Genomic DNA, 14699 nt, shown 5'->3' with positions numbered 1-14699 from the left:
TACCTCTCCTCCCAGTTTAGTGTCATCTGCAAACTTGCTGAGGGTGCAATCCACACCATCCTGCAGATCATTTATGAAGATATTGAACAAAACTGGCCCCAGGACCGACCCTTGGGGCACTCCACTTGATACCGGCTGCCAACTAGACATTGATCACTAGCCGTTGAGCCTGACAATGTAGCCAACTTTCTATCCACCTTATAGTCCATTCATCCAGCCCATACTTCTTTAACTTGCTGGCAAGAATACTGTGGGAGACCATGTCAAAAGCTTTGCTAAAGTCAAGGAACAACATGTCCACTGCTTTCCCTTCATCCACAGAGCCAGTTATCTCGTGATAGAAGGCAATTAGATTAGTCAGGCATGACTTGCCCTTGGTGAATCCATGCTGACTGTTCCTGATCACTTTCCTCCCCTCTAAGTTCTTCAAAATTGATTCCTTGGGGACCTGCTCCATGATTTTTCCAGGGACTGAGGTGAGGCTGACTGGCCTGTAGTTCCCAGGATCCTCCTTCTTCCCTTTTTTAAAGATGGGCACTACATTAGCCTTTTTCCAGTCATCCGGGACTTCCCCGGATCGCCATGAGTTTTCAAAGATAATGGCCAATGGCTCTGCAATCACAGCCGCCAACTCCTTTAGCTCTCGGATGCAACGCATCTGGCCCCATGGACTTGTGCATGTCCAGCTTTTTTAAATAGTCCCGAACCACTTCTTTCTCCACAGAGGGCTGGTCACCTCTTCTCCATGCTGTGCTGCCCAGTGCAGTAGTCTGGGAACTGACCTTGTTCGTGAAGACAGAGGCAAAAAAAACTTTGAGTACATTAGCTTTTTCCACATCCTCGGTCACTAGGTTGCCTCCCTCATTCAGTAAGGGGCCCACACTTTCCTTGACTTAGATCAACCCATCTAATGCAGCCCCTGTGCCCCATAACCTGCCTCCTAAGGCCCCACCTCCCCTGGGCAGCTTCTCTCAGCCTTATGTAGACATTGTGCATAGAAGCCACAGGAGCAATGGGGGGACAGAAAGGAGACATGCAGATCCCGGGGAGGAGGGAGAAGGGGGGTTTCTATGGAGACTCTGGGTTGTTCCAGAGAATCCAGGGGTGTCGGGGAGCAGGGGACACTTTGTGTGTGATTCGCTCTGGTAACAGATTGGAACAGGGAGCAGTTGGTCAGAGCTGGCCTCTTGTCTCCACACCAGGCTCACTGGCTACCAACCCTGGGCTGGAGTTACCAGCTCTGCTCCGCTGGCTCAGGTCATGAAGCTGTCAGTGCTTTGCCACTTGGTTCTGCTGGTTACCTGTAGGACCAGATGAACCTGCCCTGAGCTCTATTTAAACCCCCTCATGTCTGCCCCTCTCCCAGGGATCCCCTCTGCCCATCTCCCAGCTGGCTCCCCCCTGTGGGCACTGACTGCAGCTCCCCGTCGGGTACTTGGATGTCTACAGGGAAGCTCCTGTTGCTCTGGGTCAGGGACTGGTGCTCTGCCCACTCAGGTTTGTCACCTGTTTCCCCCTCATTGTTTCCCAATTGTCACCAAAATCATCCGCCTTCTTCTGATGGCCACCTAGAAAATCCCCTGAAATGTTGGAATTGATCAGATGCAGCCATCGAAACAGACCAGTGCCACCGAGTTGAGTGCAGGATCTCACTTTGCTAGGCCAAAAAGAGATCAAGAGATTAGACAGCACTCTTAGGCTATGGCTACTGATGCAGCTGCACCACTGTAAGCTCTCTAGGGCAGGCGTTCTCAGAACAAGAATTTGGTGGCCTCAGCACATGGCCACCAACTCCCGCTGGTGGCCACTCTGATAATTTTTCCTAAAACACTTAATTCACTTTATGAAAAACAAATAAATATGCATATATACATGTCCAAATCATTGTAGTTTATTTTGTAGGATTTTTTTTTTTAGAGAATAATAAAAATAATATACAGTTGAGTTGCCTCTATTCTTTACTGGACCTACAGAGAATAGAAACACAGTCTTTTAAAAGACTTGTTAGCTGGTAAGTCTGCTGCTGTGATAAGTGATGTTTGCATGTTTGTTACCGTCGCGTTTCACCGCAGCAGACTTGCTAGCGAGCTGGGAGGCAGCGAAACGTGGTTAACAAACATATGAGGATCACTTTTCACATCAGACTTACTCAGACTCAGCAAGCTGGGGGACAAATTAAGCCCAGGATGGGAAGTGAGTAGGGTGTCAGCGGGGACCAACAGTGGTGGAGGTGATGGTGAGCCCGGGACCCAAAGCCCTGCAGCTGAGGTCTGGAGCCTGTTGCTGCATGGCCAGAACCCAGGGCCGGAGGAGACAGTGGGGGGCAGGAGAGATGGGGAGAGGGGGTTGAGCCCAGGGCCGGAGCTGGACCCTGAAGCCCCATAGCTGGAGCCTGCCACTCACCACTGCAGGGCTGAAGCCAGAAACCCAAGCCCCACGGCCCCCAACAAGATGGGGAACTCACAACTGGCTTCCTGCTCCTCCAGCATTTGTGGGTCCAGAAGGCTTTGCCCCCTCCCCCCACAAATTACCACCCAGGAGGCTGTGTCCCCAAGAAAAGCCCCTGGTCACCGCATGTGGCCATGGTGGCCACATTTGAGAAATGCTGCTCTTGTGTACCTGCTCTAAGCCAGCAGGAGAGCTAATTAACCCACCCCCAATGAGGTTCAACAAGGATAAGTATAGAGTCCTTCACTTAGGACGGAAGAATCCCATGCACCGCTACAGACTAGGGACCAAATGGCTCGGCAGCAGTTCTGCAGAAAAGGACCTAGGGGTTACAGTGGACGAGAAGCTGGATATGAGTCAACAGTGTGCCCTTGTTGCCAAGAAGGCTAACGACATTCTGGGCTGTGTAAGTAGGGGCATTGCTAGCAGATCGAGGGACGTGATCGTTCCCCTCTATTCGACATTGGTGAGGCCTCATCTGGAGTACTGTGTTCAGTTTTGGGCCCCACACTACAAGAAGGATGTGGAAAAATTGGAAAGCTTCCAGCGGAGGGCAACAAAAATGATCAGGGGTCTGGAGCACATGACTTATGAGGCAAGGCTGAAGGAACTGGGATTGTTTAGTCTGCAGAAGAGAAGAGTGAGGGGGGATTTGATAGCTGCTTTCAACTACCTGAAAGGGGGTTCCAAAGAGGATGGATCTAGACTGTTCTGAGTGGTAGCAGATGACAGAACAAGGAGTAATGGTCTCAAGTTGCAGTGGGGGAGGTTTAGGTTGGATATTAGGAAAAACTTTTTCACTAGGAGGGTGGTAAAGCACTGGAATGCGTTACCTAGGGAGGTGGTGGAATCTCCTTCCTTAGATGTTTTTAGGGTCAGGCTTGACAAAGCCCCGGCTGGGATGATTTGGTTGGGGATTGGTCCTGTTCTGAGCAGGGGGTTGGTCTAGATGACCTCCTGAGGTACCTTCTAACTCTGATATTCTATGATTCTATGATTGTACAGGGAGCACTAGGTGATCAACTCAGGCTTTGTGAATCCTACTGTTGTTCCAGTGATTTTCTAGACTTCTCAAATTTGGCCTTTGCATCACCAAAGTCCATTTGTTGAGCCAGGCCTTAGTGGCTGCCATCAGCTGGCTCTTTGCTCTATAAACACGTGCAGACCTGGTTGAAGCAGATGCATCTACCCACGGGTCCCCTATTTCCCCTTATAATTTTCCAGTTTTCACCCACATCATCCACCATCTCCATATGGCTGCCTAAGACATTCCCTGAAATTTTTGAATTGATTAGATGCAGCAACCTGCACCGCTTCCTGCGGTGGGTTAACAGAAGGGTTAAAGCAGCCTTGGAGAGGCTGTGCAGAACCCAGCCAGGAAAAGGCTTATTGAGAGAGCCAATCAAGGGGAGGCTTGTTGCAGCAGCCAATCAGAGCCAGTGAGAGCCATATATAAAGGGCTGCTCAGGTGCATAGAAGATAGTCTCTTTCTCTGGAGGCTGAGGAAGAAGGATTAGATAGTCAAGGGTATGCCTTCAGTGGCAAGTTTCTGTGCAACAAGTTATGCTACTTTTATGAAAGCATTAGAATTAAACTGCCGTTGTGTGTCCCCACTGTGCTTCTTGTGAGGTTGGAGTGTACCTACATTAGTATCTCTTGCAAGGGCAAAGAGAAGAGTGTATTAGAGGGCGGATATGAGGGGTTTTGCTTAACCTACCCCGGGCTCTATCTGGACCACAGATAACCAGAGGAACCCAGTGGTAAAGCTCTGACAGTTCCATGACCCAAGCAAGGGGAGCAGAGCTGGGAGCTCAGGCCCAGGGCTGGTAGCCTATGAGTGGGGTGTGGCGACAAGAGACCAGCTGTGACCAACTGCTCCCTGTGCCAGTCTGTTACCAGAGCGAATCATACACAGAGTATTCCAGGCTCCCCGTCATCCCTGGATCCTCTGGAACAACCCTGAGTCTCCCTAGAAACCCCACTTCTCCCCCCTCCCCAGGATCTGCACGTCTCCTTTCTGTCCCCCCTTTGATCCTGTGGTTTCTTTGCAGGACGTCTACAGAGCTCTGGGAGAAACTGCCTGTGCCCAGGAGAGGTGGGGTGCCCAGGAGGCACCCCACATCACCTCTGTCCTCCTGATATTGGGGACTCTCTAGAACAATTCCCGGTCTCCATAGAAGGCCCCCTTGTCCCCCACTCCCCAGGATGAGGGAAGTCTCCTTTCTGTCCTCCCATTGATCCTGTGGCTTTTCTGCACGATGCCCCCAACTGTGCCCAGGGTAAGTGGGGCCCCAGGAGGCAGGGTCTGCGGCATGGCGGCTGCATGCGACGGGATTATCGCTAGGACCCAGGAGCAGCTGGGATGCGTCTGGGAGCGATCGCGGGGCTCAGGCCCGGCCGCAGGAAGTGACTCGCAGCCGCTGCGGGGACTCTGGCTCCCGGCGAGATCCCCGCGCCCCGGCGGCTGGTGCTGGGAGCCCGGAGCCCGGGCTGCAGCCGGGAGAGGGGAACCTCCAGCCGGGCCCTGCCCGCTGCTCCCCGGGAGCCTCCCCCAGGGCAGAGCCCCCAGCCCGGCCAGGGCCCCTTCCCGGCCCGGCCCCTGCCCCGGGGGGCCCCGCTCGGGGGGAAGGTAAGAGAGACCCGCCCCCCCCCCGCGTCACCCCCGGGCTGCAGGGGAAGGAGGCTAAAGGGGGGGGGCAGGCGGGGGTAACAGGGATGTGTGAGGGGCCGGGAGGATGGGGATAGGGATGCAGGGAGCAGGATTGGGGAGGGGTGGCTGAAGGGAGGACAGGGCGCTGCAGGGGAGTTAGGGGGCAAGGGGAGAATTATGGGGCGGAGGGGAACGAGGCTGGAATAAAGGGAAGATGGGGGGGGGGGGAGCAGCACTACGAGGGAGGAGACGGTGAGAGCAAGAGCAGACTGGCTGGGGAAGGGAGAGCCAGGGATACCAGGCAGCTCCCCCGCGCCATGGGGTGTGGGGGGCGAGGGGGATTCCCCTCCCAGCTGCTAGTGGGGATTTTTTTTCTCCTAGAAATGGTCAAAAAAGCATGGGGGTGCGTTGGCTGGCGAACAACCCCTCAGAGCACAGAAGCTACAAGGCAAATCTGCACAGCCATCCCCCTTCCTTCTGTGCAACCCCCCACCCCCCGCGCTTATTATTAGATTAAAAATAAAAAAAGACCGACTCCTGATTTTGGAGTCTGTTTCCTGAGTGTTTGGGGCTGCCCAGGGCCCTGGTCTGATTTCCGGGCCGGATTCAGATCTCGGCCACACCGGTGTGAGACCGGAGTCACTGCTGACGCTGGCAGAGGGCGAGTGCGGATGGGCCAGTGGGATCAGCCTCTGCCTGCCTGGTCCTGGGGGCTGCAGGGGCAGGGCAGGGAGGCTCAGTTGTTAGTTGCTGCCACCAAAGGGCTCCGGCTATTGCTAAGGGAGAGGAGGAGGCCGGGGTGTGTGAGTCTCTCCCTGCTCATGTAATTACAGCCCTGGAGTTCAGAGGAACAGCCGTGTTAGTCTGTATTCGCAAAAAGAAAAGGAGTACTTGTGGCACCTTAGAGACTAACCAATTTATTTGAGCATGAGCTTTCGTGAGCTCATGCTCAAATAAATTGGTTAGTCTCTAAGGTGCCACAAGTAGCCCTGGAGTTGAGCTCCCTGGGTCAGAAGCTGCTGCCGCCTCCATTTTGAGCTGGGAGCCCAGACTGAGCAGCAGAGTCAGGGCCTGGGAGAGACCTTCATTAAAGCCCCTCTGTGCCCAGTCCAGGTGGGCACTTTCAGCGGTAGCTGGAACCAGCTCCTGGGGCAGCCCCAGGCTCTGCTGACACCAGCCCCTGAGCCAGAGCTGGCAGGTGAGGAGAGAGACCTGGGGGTAAGGGCTGGGCCTGGGCAGGAATGTGAGTCTGCACAAAGGGCCCCTTTCAGGAACCTGCTGGTGAGTTTTGTACTGGATAGGAGTGGGGTATGTGGGGGTTGCGGGGGGAGCTCCCCATGTGTCTGCGGGTCCCAGAACTGCTGCCCTCAGTGACACAGCGAGGTTCAAACCCCAGTTAGTTGTCCCAGGAGCAGATCTGTCTACCGGAGAGCAAACACCCATGTAAATGGGGGCAGTCACCAGTTCTCCCAGGCAGTGGGAAGGGGACAGAAAGGGAGAGTGGAGGGACTGAAAGGGGCAGCAGGAGCAGGAATTGGGGAGGGAGGTTCCCAGCTCCCAAACCTGCACAGATCCATTCCCTGCTTCACCCCTGGGCAGAGTGATACTCCTGGGAACGTGGTGAGGAGCAGAGAGAGGAAAAGCCAGTTCATTTCTCTTGAATCACTGGGCTGGTCGGAGAGTGGGGGGACATGCTGCCTTTGGGAACAGTGTCACGGGGAATCCCCCTAAGAGGCGCCTTTGATTCTGCTCTTTTTCCAGCATTGCGCTCAGACACTGTTACAGGGAGAGTTTAAAAGTGCCCCAGTGAGTTTAGTTCTGCTGAGAGGGGCCTGGCCTGGGTGGTAATAAACTAACTAGGTTTCTTCCCAGCGTGGCAGTCTGTCTGCAGGGAGAGAGCCTGGGGGTAATCGGGGTGTGACATGGACTCAAGCCCCTTCTGACCCCCCCCTCCCGAATTGCTCATCTCACCCTGGCAGGCTGAGGAATCACGTCCAAGTTTCTCTCCAGATGGTCCCATCTTCCAGGGGACAGGGACGGGAAATGGCTGTGATGGAGCCAGCTCAGGTAGGGGATTTTCAGGTAGCTTCAGGGGGGTTGTTGTAGAGGGAGAGGGGCAGAAAAGACACAGGGAGGGGACAGGGTGTGATAAACCTGCTGGAACGTGATCAACCTGGGCCTGATTTTCTGAACAGGCCCATTGATGGGTGCGGGGGAGGGGAAACAATCCCGCATTTCTGAACCAGGAAACACCCCCCTGGGCAGGGCTGGGAAAACTGACCAGACTCCCAGTGCTGGAGCCTGACCCCACTGGCCAGAGGCTGCTGTGAAGTACGAAGGGAAGCTGTCGGGATTCATGTCCCTGTCCCCGGCTCAGAGCTCTGCTTTCCGTATCAGCCTGTGCCTGGCAGGCGGGTGGGAAATGAGAAGACCCTGCCCTGCTCCGTGTGCTGGGGGCGACAAGGAGCTCTCACCTTCTCCCACCCCCTGAAGCCTCCTGGCTGCTCTGAGCAGGGTGGGGGTGGAATTCTGCTTCTCTAGGCCTCCTCCCTGATGAATAGGGGAATCGTGGCTGGGGCAGAAGGTGCTGAGTGGGGGATTCTTGTTGTTCCAGATGCCGGTGACCTTCGAGGAGGTGGCTGTGTATTTCACCCAGGGGCAGGGGGCTCTGCTGGACCCCGCTCAGAGAGCCCTCTACAGGGATGTCATGGAAGAGAATTACGAGACGGTGACCTCCCTGGGTAAGGGATTCCTGTGCCTTTGCTTATTAGAAGCTGTGGGGTCTGCATAGCTGACTGCCCGGATGGCTTAGGAAGGAATGGCTTGCAAAGTGAAGTGGTTCTAAACCAGAGGCCCAGGGTGCCCTGGGGAGCCATGAGCAGGTTTCAGGGGGGCCGCCAAGCAGGGGCAGCATTAGATTTGCTGGTGCCCAGGGGAGAAAGTGGAAGCCCTACTGCATGGGACAGAAGCCCAGGGCTGAAGCTAAAGCCTGGGCAACTTAGCTTTGCGGGGCCCCATGTTCCGTGGGACCCCACGTAATTGCCCTGTTCCCTATCCCCTAATGCAGGCCCTGGCTTTTATATGCAGAAAAACAGTTGGTTTGGCAGAGGTGGGCTGAGGAGTTTTTATAGCATGTTGGGGTGCAGAGGGGGGAGGCTCAGAGAGAAAAAGGTTGAGAACCCCTGGCATCATGGGCACTGTGTAATGTAGGCAAGGGAAGGCTGTGCCTACCTAAATAGCCATGGGTGGCCTTGCCCACTCTTTGCATCCTCCTACCTGCAGTGCAGCTACTAGGCCCCACCCAGGCAGGCTACTCTCTAGGGAGCCTGCTTCGGCCGCTCAGCACTGGGGTGCCACCCCAGCACTCCTGCACGCCAGGCCACCATTCCGCCTGCCGTGTCCTCTGGGATGGGTGGAAGGGCCACGCACCGCCCGCTGCCCACCTGTTGCTCAGGGGGATAGGGAGTGAGGTGGCTTGTCCTGGTGCTGCTGGCCAGCGCCCGGCACTGTGGCTGGCCTGCTGCTTGAGGGAGCCAGCGGACCAGCCTGGTTCTGGGGCCGGCCTGACTCTTGGGTGGGCCAGTGGCTCGGCGCTGGGGATGGGGCTGTGGCCAATGGGAGCTGCGGGGGCGGTGCTTGCAGAGAGGGGCAGCGTGCCGAGCAACGTTCTGCCCGCCCCCTCCCAGGGGCCATAGGGCACGTTGGCCCCTTCCAGGAGCGGTGTGGGGCTGGGGTAGGCAGGGAGCCTGCCTTAGCAGTAAGTGCTGCCCAGCGGCAGGCCGTACCCCAAACTCCAGCACTGAGTCCGTTCCCTGAGCCAGCACCCCAAACCCCTTCCTGCACCCCAAAGCCCAGCCTTGATCCCCCTCCCAGAGCCAGCATCCCAAACCAGCTCTCAGCCCCCTCCTGGAGCCTGTACCCGAAGACCCTCCTGCACCTCAGCCCCAGCCATGACCGCCTTCCCAGAGCCAGCACCCCCACCCCCTCTTACACTCCAACACTCTGCCCCAGCCCTGACCCCCCTCCCAGAGCCAGTACCCTGTACCCCCTCCTGCACCCCAACACTTCCCCAACCCAGAGCTTCCTCCCAGAGCCTGCACCCCAACACTGCCCCAACCCAGAGCCCCCTCCTGCACTCCAACCCCAGACTCAGCCCAGAGCCCCTTCCCACACTGCAAACCCCTCGTCTCCAGCCCAGAGCCCACACCCCCTCCCAAACCCCAACTCCTACCTCAGCCTGGTGAAAGTGAGCGAGGGTGGGGGAGAGCGAGTGACGAGGCAGGGGGAATGGAGTGAGTGGGACAGGGCTTTGGGGAAAGGGCAGGGCAGATCCTGGGTTGCCCTTAAATTCAAAAAGTGATCTTGGGAGTAACAAGGTTGGAGATCACTGCCCTAGTGCTTACTACTTATGAGTCAAAGGCCAGAACTAGACCAGATAGCAAAGATCTGGCCTTAATGGTTTCCAATCCTCTCCCCAAACAAATGTGAAAGCTTAATGGAAATCACTTGTCTGGAATCCAAGTGCTTTCCATTAGGATGAGGCATCTCTCCAGGCCACTGCAACCCTGGAGCTGGGACTGGGACATGACAGGATAGAAAATACAAGAGTGATACTGCAAATCAAACTTTAAAGCTGCAATACATGTTCCAAGCAAAGTGAAGTCCAAACGTTTTAAGCAGCTGGTGGAAGTAGCATTAATTAACCTATGTACCAGTTAAGTAATTCTGGAACGGCATCCAGTGCAAAAGCTAGGCAGAACGAATACATTGTCACTTTTGTGATTACAAAAAACGTTATTAAATGTGACTTTTAATGACCGTTTTGCAGAGGAGAAGAGATGATTTATTTGGATTCTTTTCAAAAAACTAACTCCAGGAAGCAGTAACAGTGTTTTTTCTCCAACAGAAGTCTCTCCCCACCCCTACAGTCCAGCTAGGGCTGGGAGAGACTGAGAATCAGACTCTCTCCCTGCCGCCGCAGCCCAGCTGGAGCTGCAGAGAGGCGGCCACTGGGGAAAGTCGCGGCTCTGCCTGGCTGCCGCATGCAGCCCAGCTGGGGGTGGGAGTCCTGAGACACTCCAAACTTAGGGAGTGGGTGGGAGTGTAGAAACTATTTCCCCCCACCTACCCCCTATTTCCCTCACCTTCCACATCCTCTCTCCAGGGTCCAGGAGGCACCTAATTAGCGGAGTCACACCTGCACGGCTCCACTAATTAGTTGTGTGGCCCTTCATTATCTCATCTATGGCTCTGCAGGCATGCACCTTAGAGGGAAATATGGTTGCTGGGCAGCATGGCCCCAGGCCCCCCGGAGTGCCAGGTTGCCGGGCAGCGCAGCCCCATCCTTCCCAGCGCCAGGAGGCGGAAGAGCCGGCCGCCTGCAGAGCAGGAAGCAGGAGGGGGACTGGGGGTGGAATGTGGGCGGGGCCACACCTGGCTGTTTGGGGAGGCTCAGCCTCCCCCTGCCTCTGATATCCGCTGCCCATGCCTGAGACCTCCTAGTGAGAATATAACAACACCCCCCACACACACACCAGATCTCTGCTGCTCCCAAAGGGTCTGAGTTACCACAGTCCCATGTAGGATCAGGTAAAACTCAGGGAATGTTCCTTGTGACAAATACTTTACCAATGCTCCATGCTCCCTGACCTTGCCTGATTTCACCCCCTGCGCAGGATTCTCCAGTCCCAAACCGGACCTGATCGCCCGGCTGGAACGAGGGGAAGAGCCGTGGGTCCCGGATCTCCAGGCCACTAAGGAAGGAGAGAGCCTGAGAGGGGCCCGCACAGGTGAGGAGTCAGGGAAACTGAGACAGAAACATCTGGTGAGAGAAGGAAAAAGCTGGAACTCCCGAAATGTGCCATGAGCAAAAGCCCCCAGTTCTGCCCCATCTCACCCAGGTCAGGGCTGCAGTCAGCCCATGTCATATTTTGAAGGTAAATATCAGTCACAGCTTCCCACCCATCCTGTTAGCTGTTGGGAATTTCCTCCCTGACTTTACTTCCCTGGGTGTGTTTGGGTGGGATATGGAGGCAGAATCCAGTGTCTCCAGCTCCCCAACAGTCACTGTGTTGTGTTTTCCCTCTCTGCTATTCCCCTTTCTGTCCTTTCTCCAGGCACAGGCAGTGACTCCTGTCTGGGTTCTCTCTCTCCCAGCAGGTGATAGGACAGTGAGTGAGAACAAGGAGGAGAATCAGCAGCAGGAAGGTCCTCGGAAAGTGGAACCGCAGTGGATATTTTTGAGAAGAGCTGAGAAGAATTTTTTCCAGTGCTTGGAACAAGGAGAAGCCTGGGGAGATCAACACAGATCAGAGATGCAGCTGGGAAATTATCTTAGGAACAAACTAGGTGAATCTATTGAACGTGGCAGAGGATGCAAGGATCCTAAGGAAACCACAATCCAGCAGACAAGTCACAGTGAAGAGAAACCCTACAAATGCCTTGAGTGTGGGAAAAGATTCCGTTTCAGTGCAAACCTTATTAGCCATGGGAGAACCCACACAGGAGAGAAGCCCTATAAATGCGTAGACTGTGGGAAAAGCTTCAGTGAGAAGCCATGTCTTATTATACACCAGAGACTGCACACAGGAGAGAGACCCTATAAATGCTTTGAGTGTGGGAAAAGTTTCCGTTTGAAATCAACCCTTTATACACATCAGAAAACCCACACAGGAGAGAAACCCCATAAATGCCTGGACTGTGGGAAAACTTTCAGTTTCAAATCTACTCTTAATACACATCAGAAAACCCACACAGGAGAGAAACCCTATAAATGCCTGGACTGTGGGAAAACTTTCAGTCGGCGCTCACACCTTACTCTACATGGGCGAATCCACACGGGAGAGAGACCCTATAAATGCCTCGAGTGTGGGAAAAGTTTCAGTGTGAAATCAACCCTTAATACACATCAAAAAACCCACACAGGAGAGAAACCCCATAAATGCCTGGACTGTGGGAAAACTTTCAGTCGGCGCTCACACCTTACTCTACATGGGCGAATCCACACGGGAGAGAGACCCTATAAATGCCTCGAGTGTGGGAAAAGTTTCAGTTTGAAATCAACCCTTAATACACATCAGAAAACCCACACAGGAGAGAGACCCCATAAATGTTTGGACTGCGGGAAAAGCTTCAGTCAGCACTCACATCTTACTAATCATAGGAAAATCCATATGGCGGAGAGACCATATAAATGCCTTAAGTGTGGGAAAAGTTTCATTCAGCACTCAAACTTTATTAGACATCCATGTCTGAAGACAAGAGAGAGACGCCATAAATGCCTTCAGTGCGAGAAAGTTTTTATTACTGCATCACACCTTGTTAGACATGAGAGAACCCATATGGGAGAGAAACTGCATAAATGTTTGGACTGTGGGAAAACTTTCGGTCAGACCTCGTATTTTATTAAACATAGGAGAATCCATACAGGAAACAGACCTTATAAATGCCTTGAGTGTGGGAAAAGTTTTATGGAAAGTTCATCCCTTATGAAACATGGGCGAATTCACACAGGAGAAAGACCGTACAAATGCCTCGAGTGTGGGAAAAGTTTTATGGAAAGTTCATACCTTACTAAACATGGGAAAATCCACACTGGAGAAAGGCCCTATAAATGCCTCAACTGTGGGAAAGATTTTATCACAAACTCAGCGCTTACTAACCATAGGAGAATTCACACGGGAGAAAGGCCCTATAAATGCCTCGAATGTGGGAAAAGTTTTATGGAAAGTTCATCCCTTACTAAACATGGGAGAGTCCACACAGGAGAAAGACCCTATAAATGCGTTGAGTGTGGGAAAAGTTTCAGTTTGAAATCAACCCTTAATACACATCAGAAAACCCACACAGGGGAGAAACCCCATAAATGCCTGGACTGTGGGAAAACTTTCACTCGGCGCTCACACCTTACTCTACATGGGAGAATCCACACGAGGGAGAGACCTTATAAGTGCCTTGACTGTGGGAAAAGCTTCAGTAAGAGCTCAGAGCTCACCAAACATCAGAAATCTGCAAGGGAGAGAGACCCTAGAAATAGCTTGTCTGCAGGAAAAGATTCAATTTTACTTCACACTTCAGTGACCTGCACAGCAGAGACACCTTGAACGTCGGGGAAGGTTCATTTGGTGCTCCTGGAATATCAGCATCAGCAAATCCGCACAGCGAAGAAACCTCTGAGATGTTCTCAGTGTGGAAAATGCTCCAAGTGGTGCTAACACCATGTTGGACATCAGAGACTCCTCCACACAGCAGGGAAATTCTCTCAGGGCCCTGACAAGGGCTGGCCATGGTGAAAAAACGCATTTCAAGGGCATTTGGCTCCCAAGGATCCACCTGCCCATCGCTGGGGTGAGGATCCAGCAGCAGCCGGTCAGTGAACATCTGGCTCTGCCTGGTCTAAGCAAACCCCAGGCAGAGGAGAAGCCCCCATCAGCCCCTCCGCCCTGCTACAGCCCTGTCTACTGAGCTGATGGGCCACAGGCGGGGAAAGGGAGAGAGAGAGAGAGAGAGAGAGAAACTCCTCCAACTGGTCCCTCTTGTCTGGCTGAAATTCCCCCCTCTCCCTTCCTCTTCCAGCTGGGACCCCCCTGCCATGGAGAGGAGGAGAAGGACACTTGGGGTAGGCCCCGCCTTCACTCTACACATCTGTCCCCACCCCCCATCTTCCACCAGCCCCTGGGCTGGGCTCCCCCACTTACCTGGAGCTGTTCCCTGCAGGGGGAGTGTCCCTGGGGGCTGATAACTCCTCCCCTCCCTGAATCCCCCAGGGTGCTGGGCTCTGGGGGATCAAATATTGAGGGACCAGGCCGATGGGTTAGGGGGAGGAAACTGGGTGTTGAATGGCTGGGGCTGGGGGAGCTGGGTGCTGGGGCTATCGAGTGTTTGGGGATCATGGGATAAGAGGAGAGGGAGAGCACAGGGGTAGAGAGGTGCTGCCTCTCCTCACTCACCCCCTCTGCCCCTTCTCCCTGCCCCCGCTGCATTCAGACAGCACCACTGAGAGGGGCCGATTCCCACAGGGCCTTTTGTGGGACACGTGGAGATCTCACCCCTGCCTATGTAGCCTCATTCTCTGAGGTTCTCTCTGTGGTCGGAAACGTGGTTGGGATTAGCCAGAGCATCTCTATATCCCTGCACCAGGTTTCCTGGTGTAAACTGTCTGACACTGGCAGAGCAGGTGCCAGAGCCCTAGACCAATTCACTTGTGTATTAGGATAGGATAGATCAAAGTGACTGTTAAATGTATACGTGTGTAGTTGGTGTTTAAACTTCATGACAACCAATAGGATGTTACTTGCATTTTTTCACTTAACTATACCTTGTTATAATGTAGTAGCAAACATTTGCATTGTGCATACCCCTGTAATGAAATAACCCATCAAACGAGGAAGAAGCCTTGTGGAATGAAAATGAGGAACATTAACAGACAAGAGCTAATTTCAAAGCAAGTGGGCGTTGTGCGTGAGACTCGGAGGTCAAAGTCTCAAAATGCGTTCCTCACTCTCTGCCATGAGAGGAAAAGCCCACATGGCTAGTGACCCTGTCAGCCTGTTTTCTCTAAGAGGAAGCCATTAGTATGGATTCAAGGAAAGGTCTTTCTTCT

The 14699-nt window shown here is 53.9% G+C and overlaps 1 protein-coding gene across 3 annotated transcripts in view; it reads left to right on the top strand.

Annotated features, from left to right (window-relative positions):
- LOC140898034 (uncharacterized) overlaps positions 1–14379 on the top strand; it is a 302273-nt gene extending 287894 nt beyond the window's left edge. Inside the window, exons 2-6 of one of the 3 annotated variants that reach the window (XM_078848516.1) lie at positions 6086–6296; positions 7078–7165; positions 7713–7839; positions 10774–10887; positions 11255–14379. In XM_078848516.1, coding sequence (XP_078704642.1) covers positions 7109–7165; positions 7713–7839; positions 10774–10887; positions 11255–13200 — 2244 coding nt within the window. In that variant the 5' untranslated portion in view covers positions 6086–6296; positions 7078–7108 and the 3' untranslated portion in view covers positions 13201–14379. Of the gene's footprint in view, positions 1–6085; positions 6297–7077; positions 7166–7712; positions 7840–10773; positions 10888–10925; positions 11035–11254 lie in introns of those variants that run through there. The other 2 variants (XM_078848515.1, XM_073311435.1) reach the window with 2 other exon arrangements.
- The last annotated feature ends 320 nt before the right edge of the window (positions 14380–14699 follow it).

Source organism: Lepidochelys kempii, chromosome 14 (genome assembly GCF_965140285.1).
Source record: "Lepidochelys kempii isolate rLepKem1 chromosome 14, rLepKem1.hap1, whole genome shotgun sequence".
Lineage (NCBI taxonomy): Eukaryota > Metazoa > Chordata > Testudines > Cheloniidae > Lepidochelys > Lepidochelys kempii.
The sequence above is the reverse complement of the archived record's forward strand: the minus strand, read 5'-3'. Positions and strand labels throughout refer to the sequence as shown.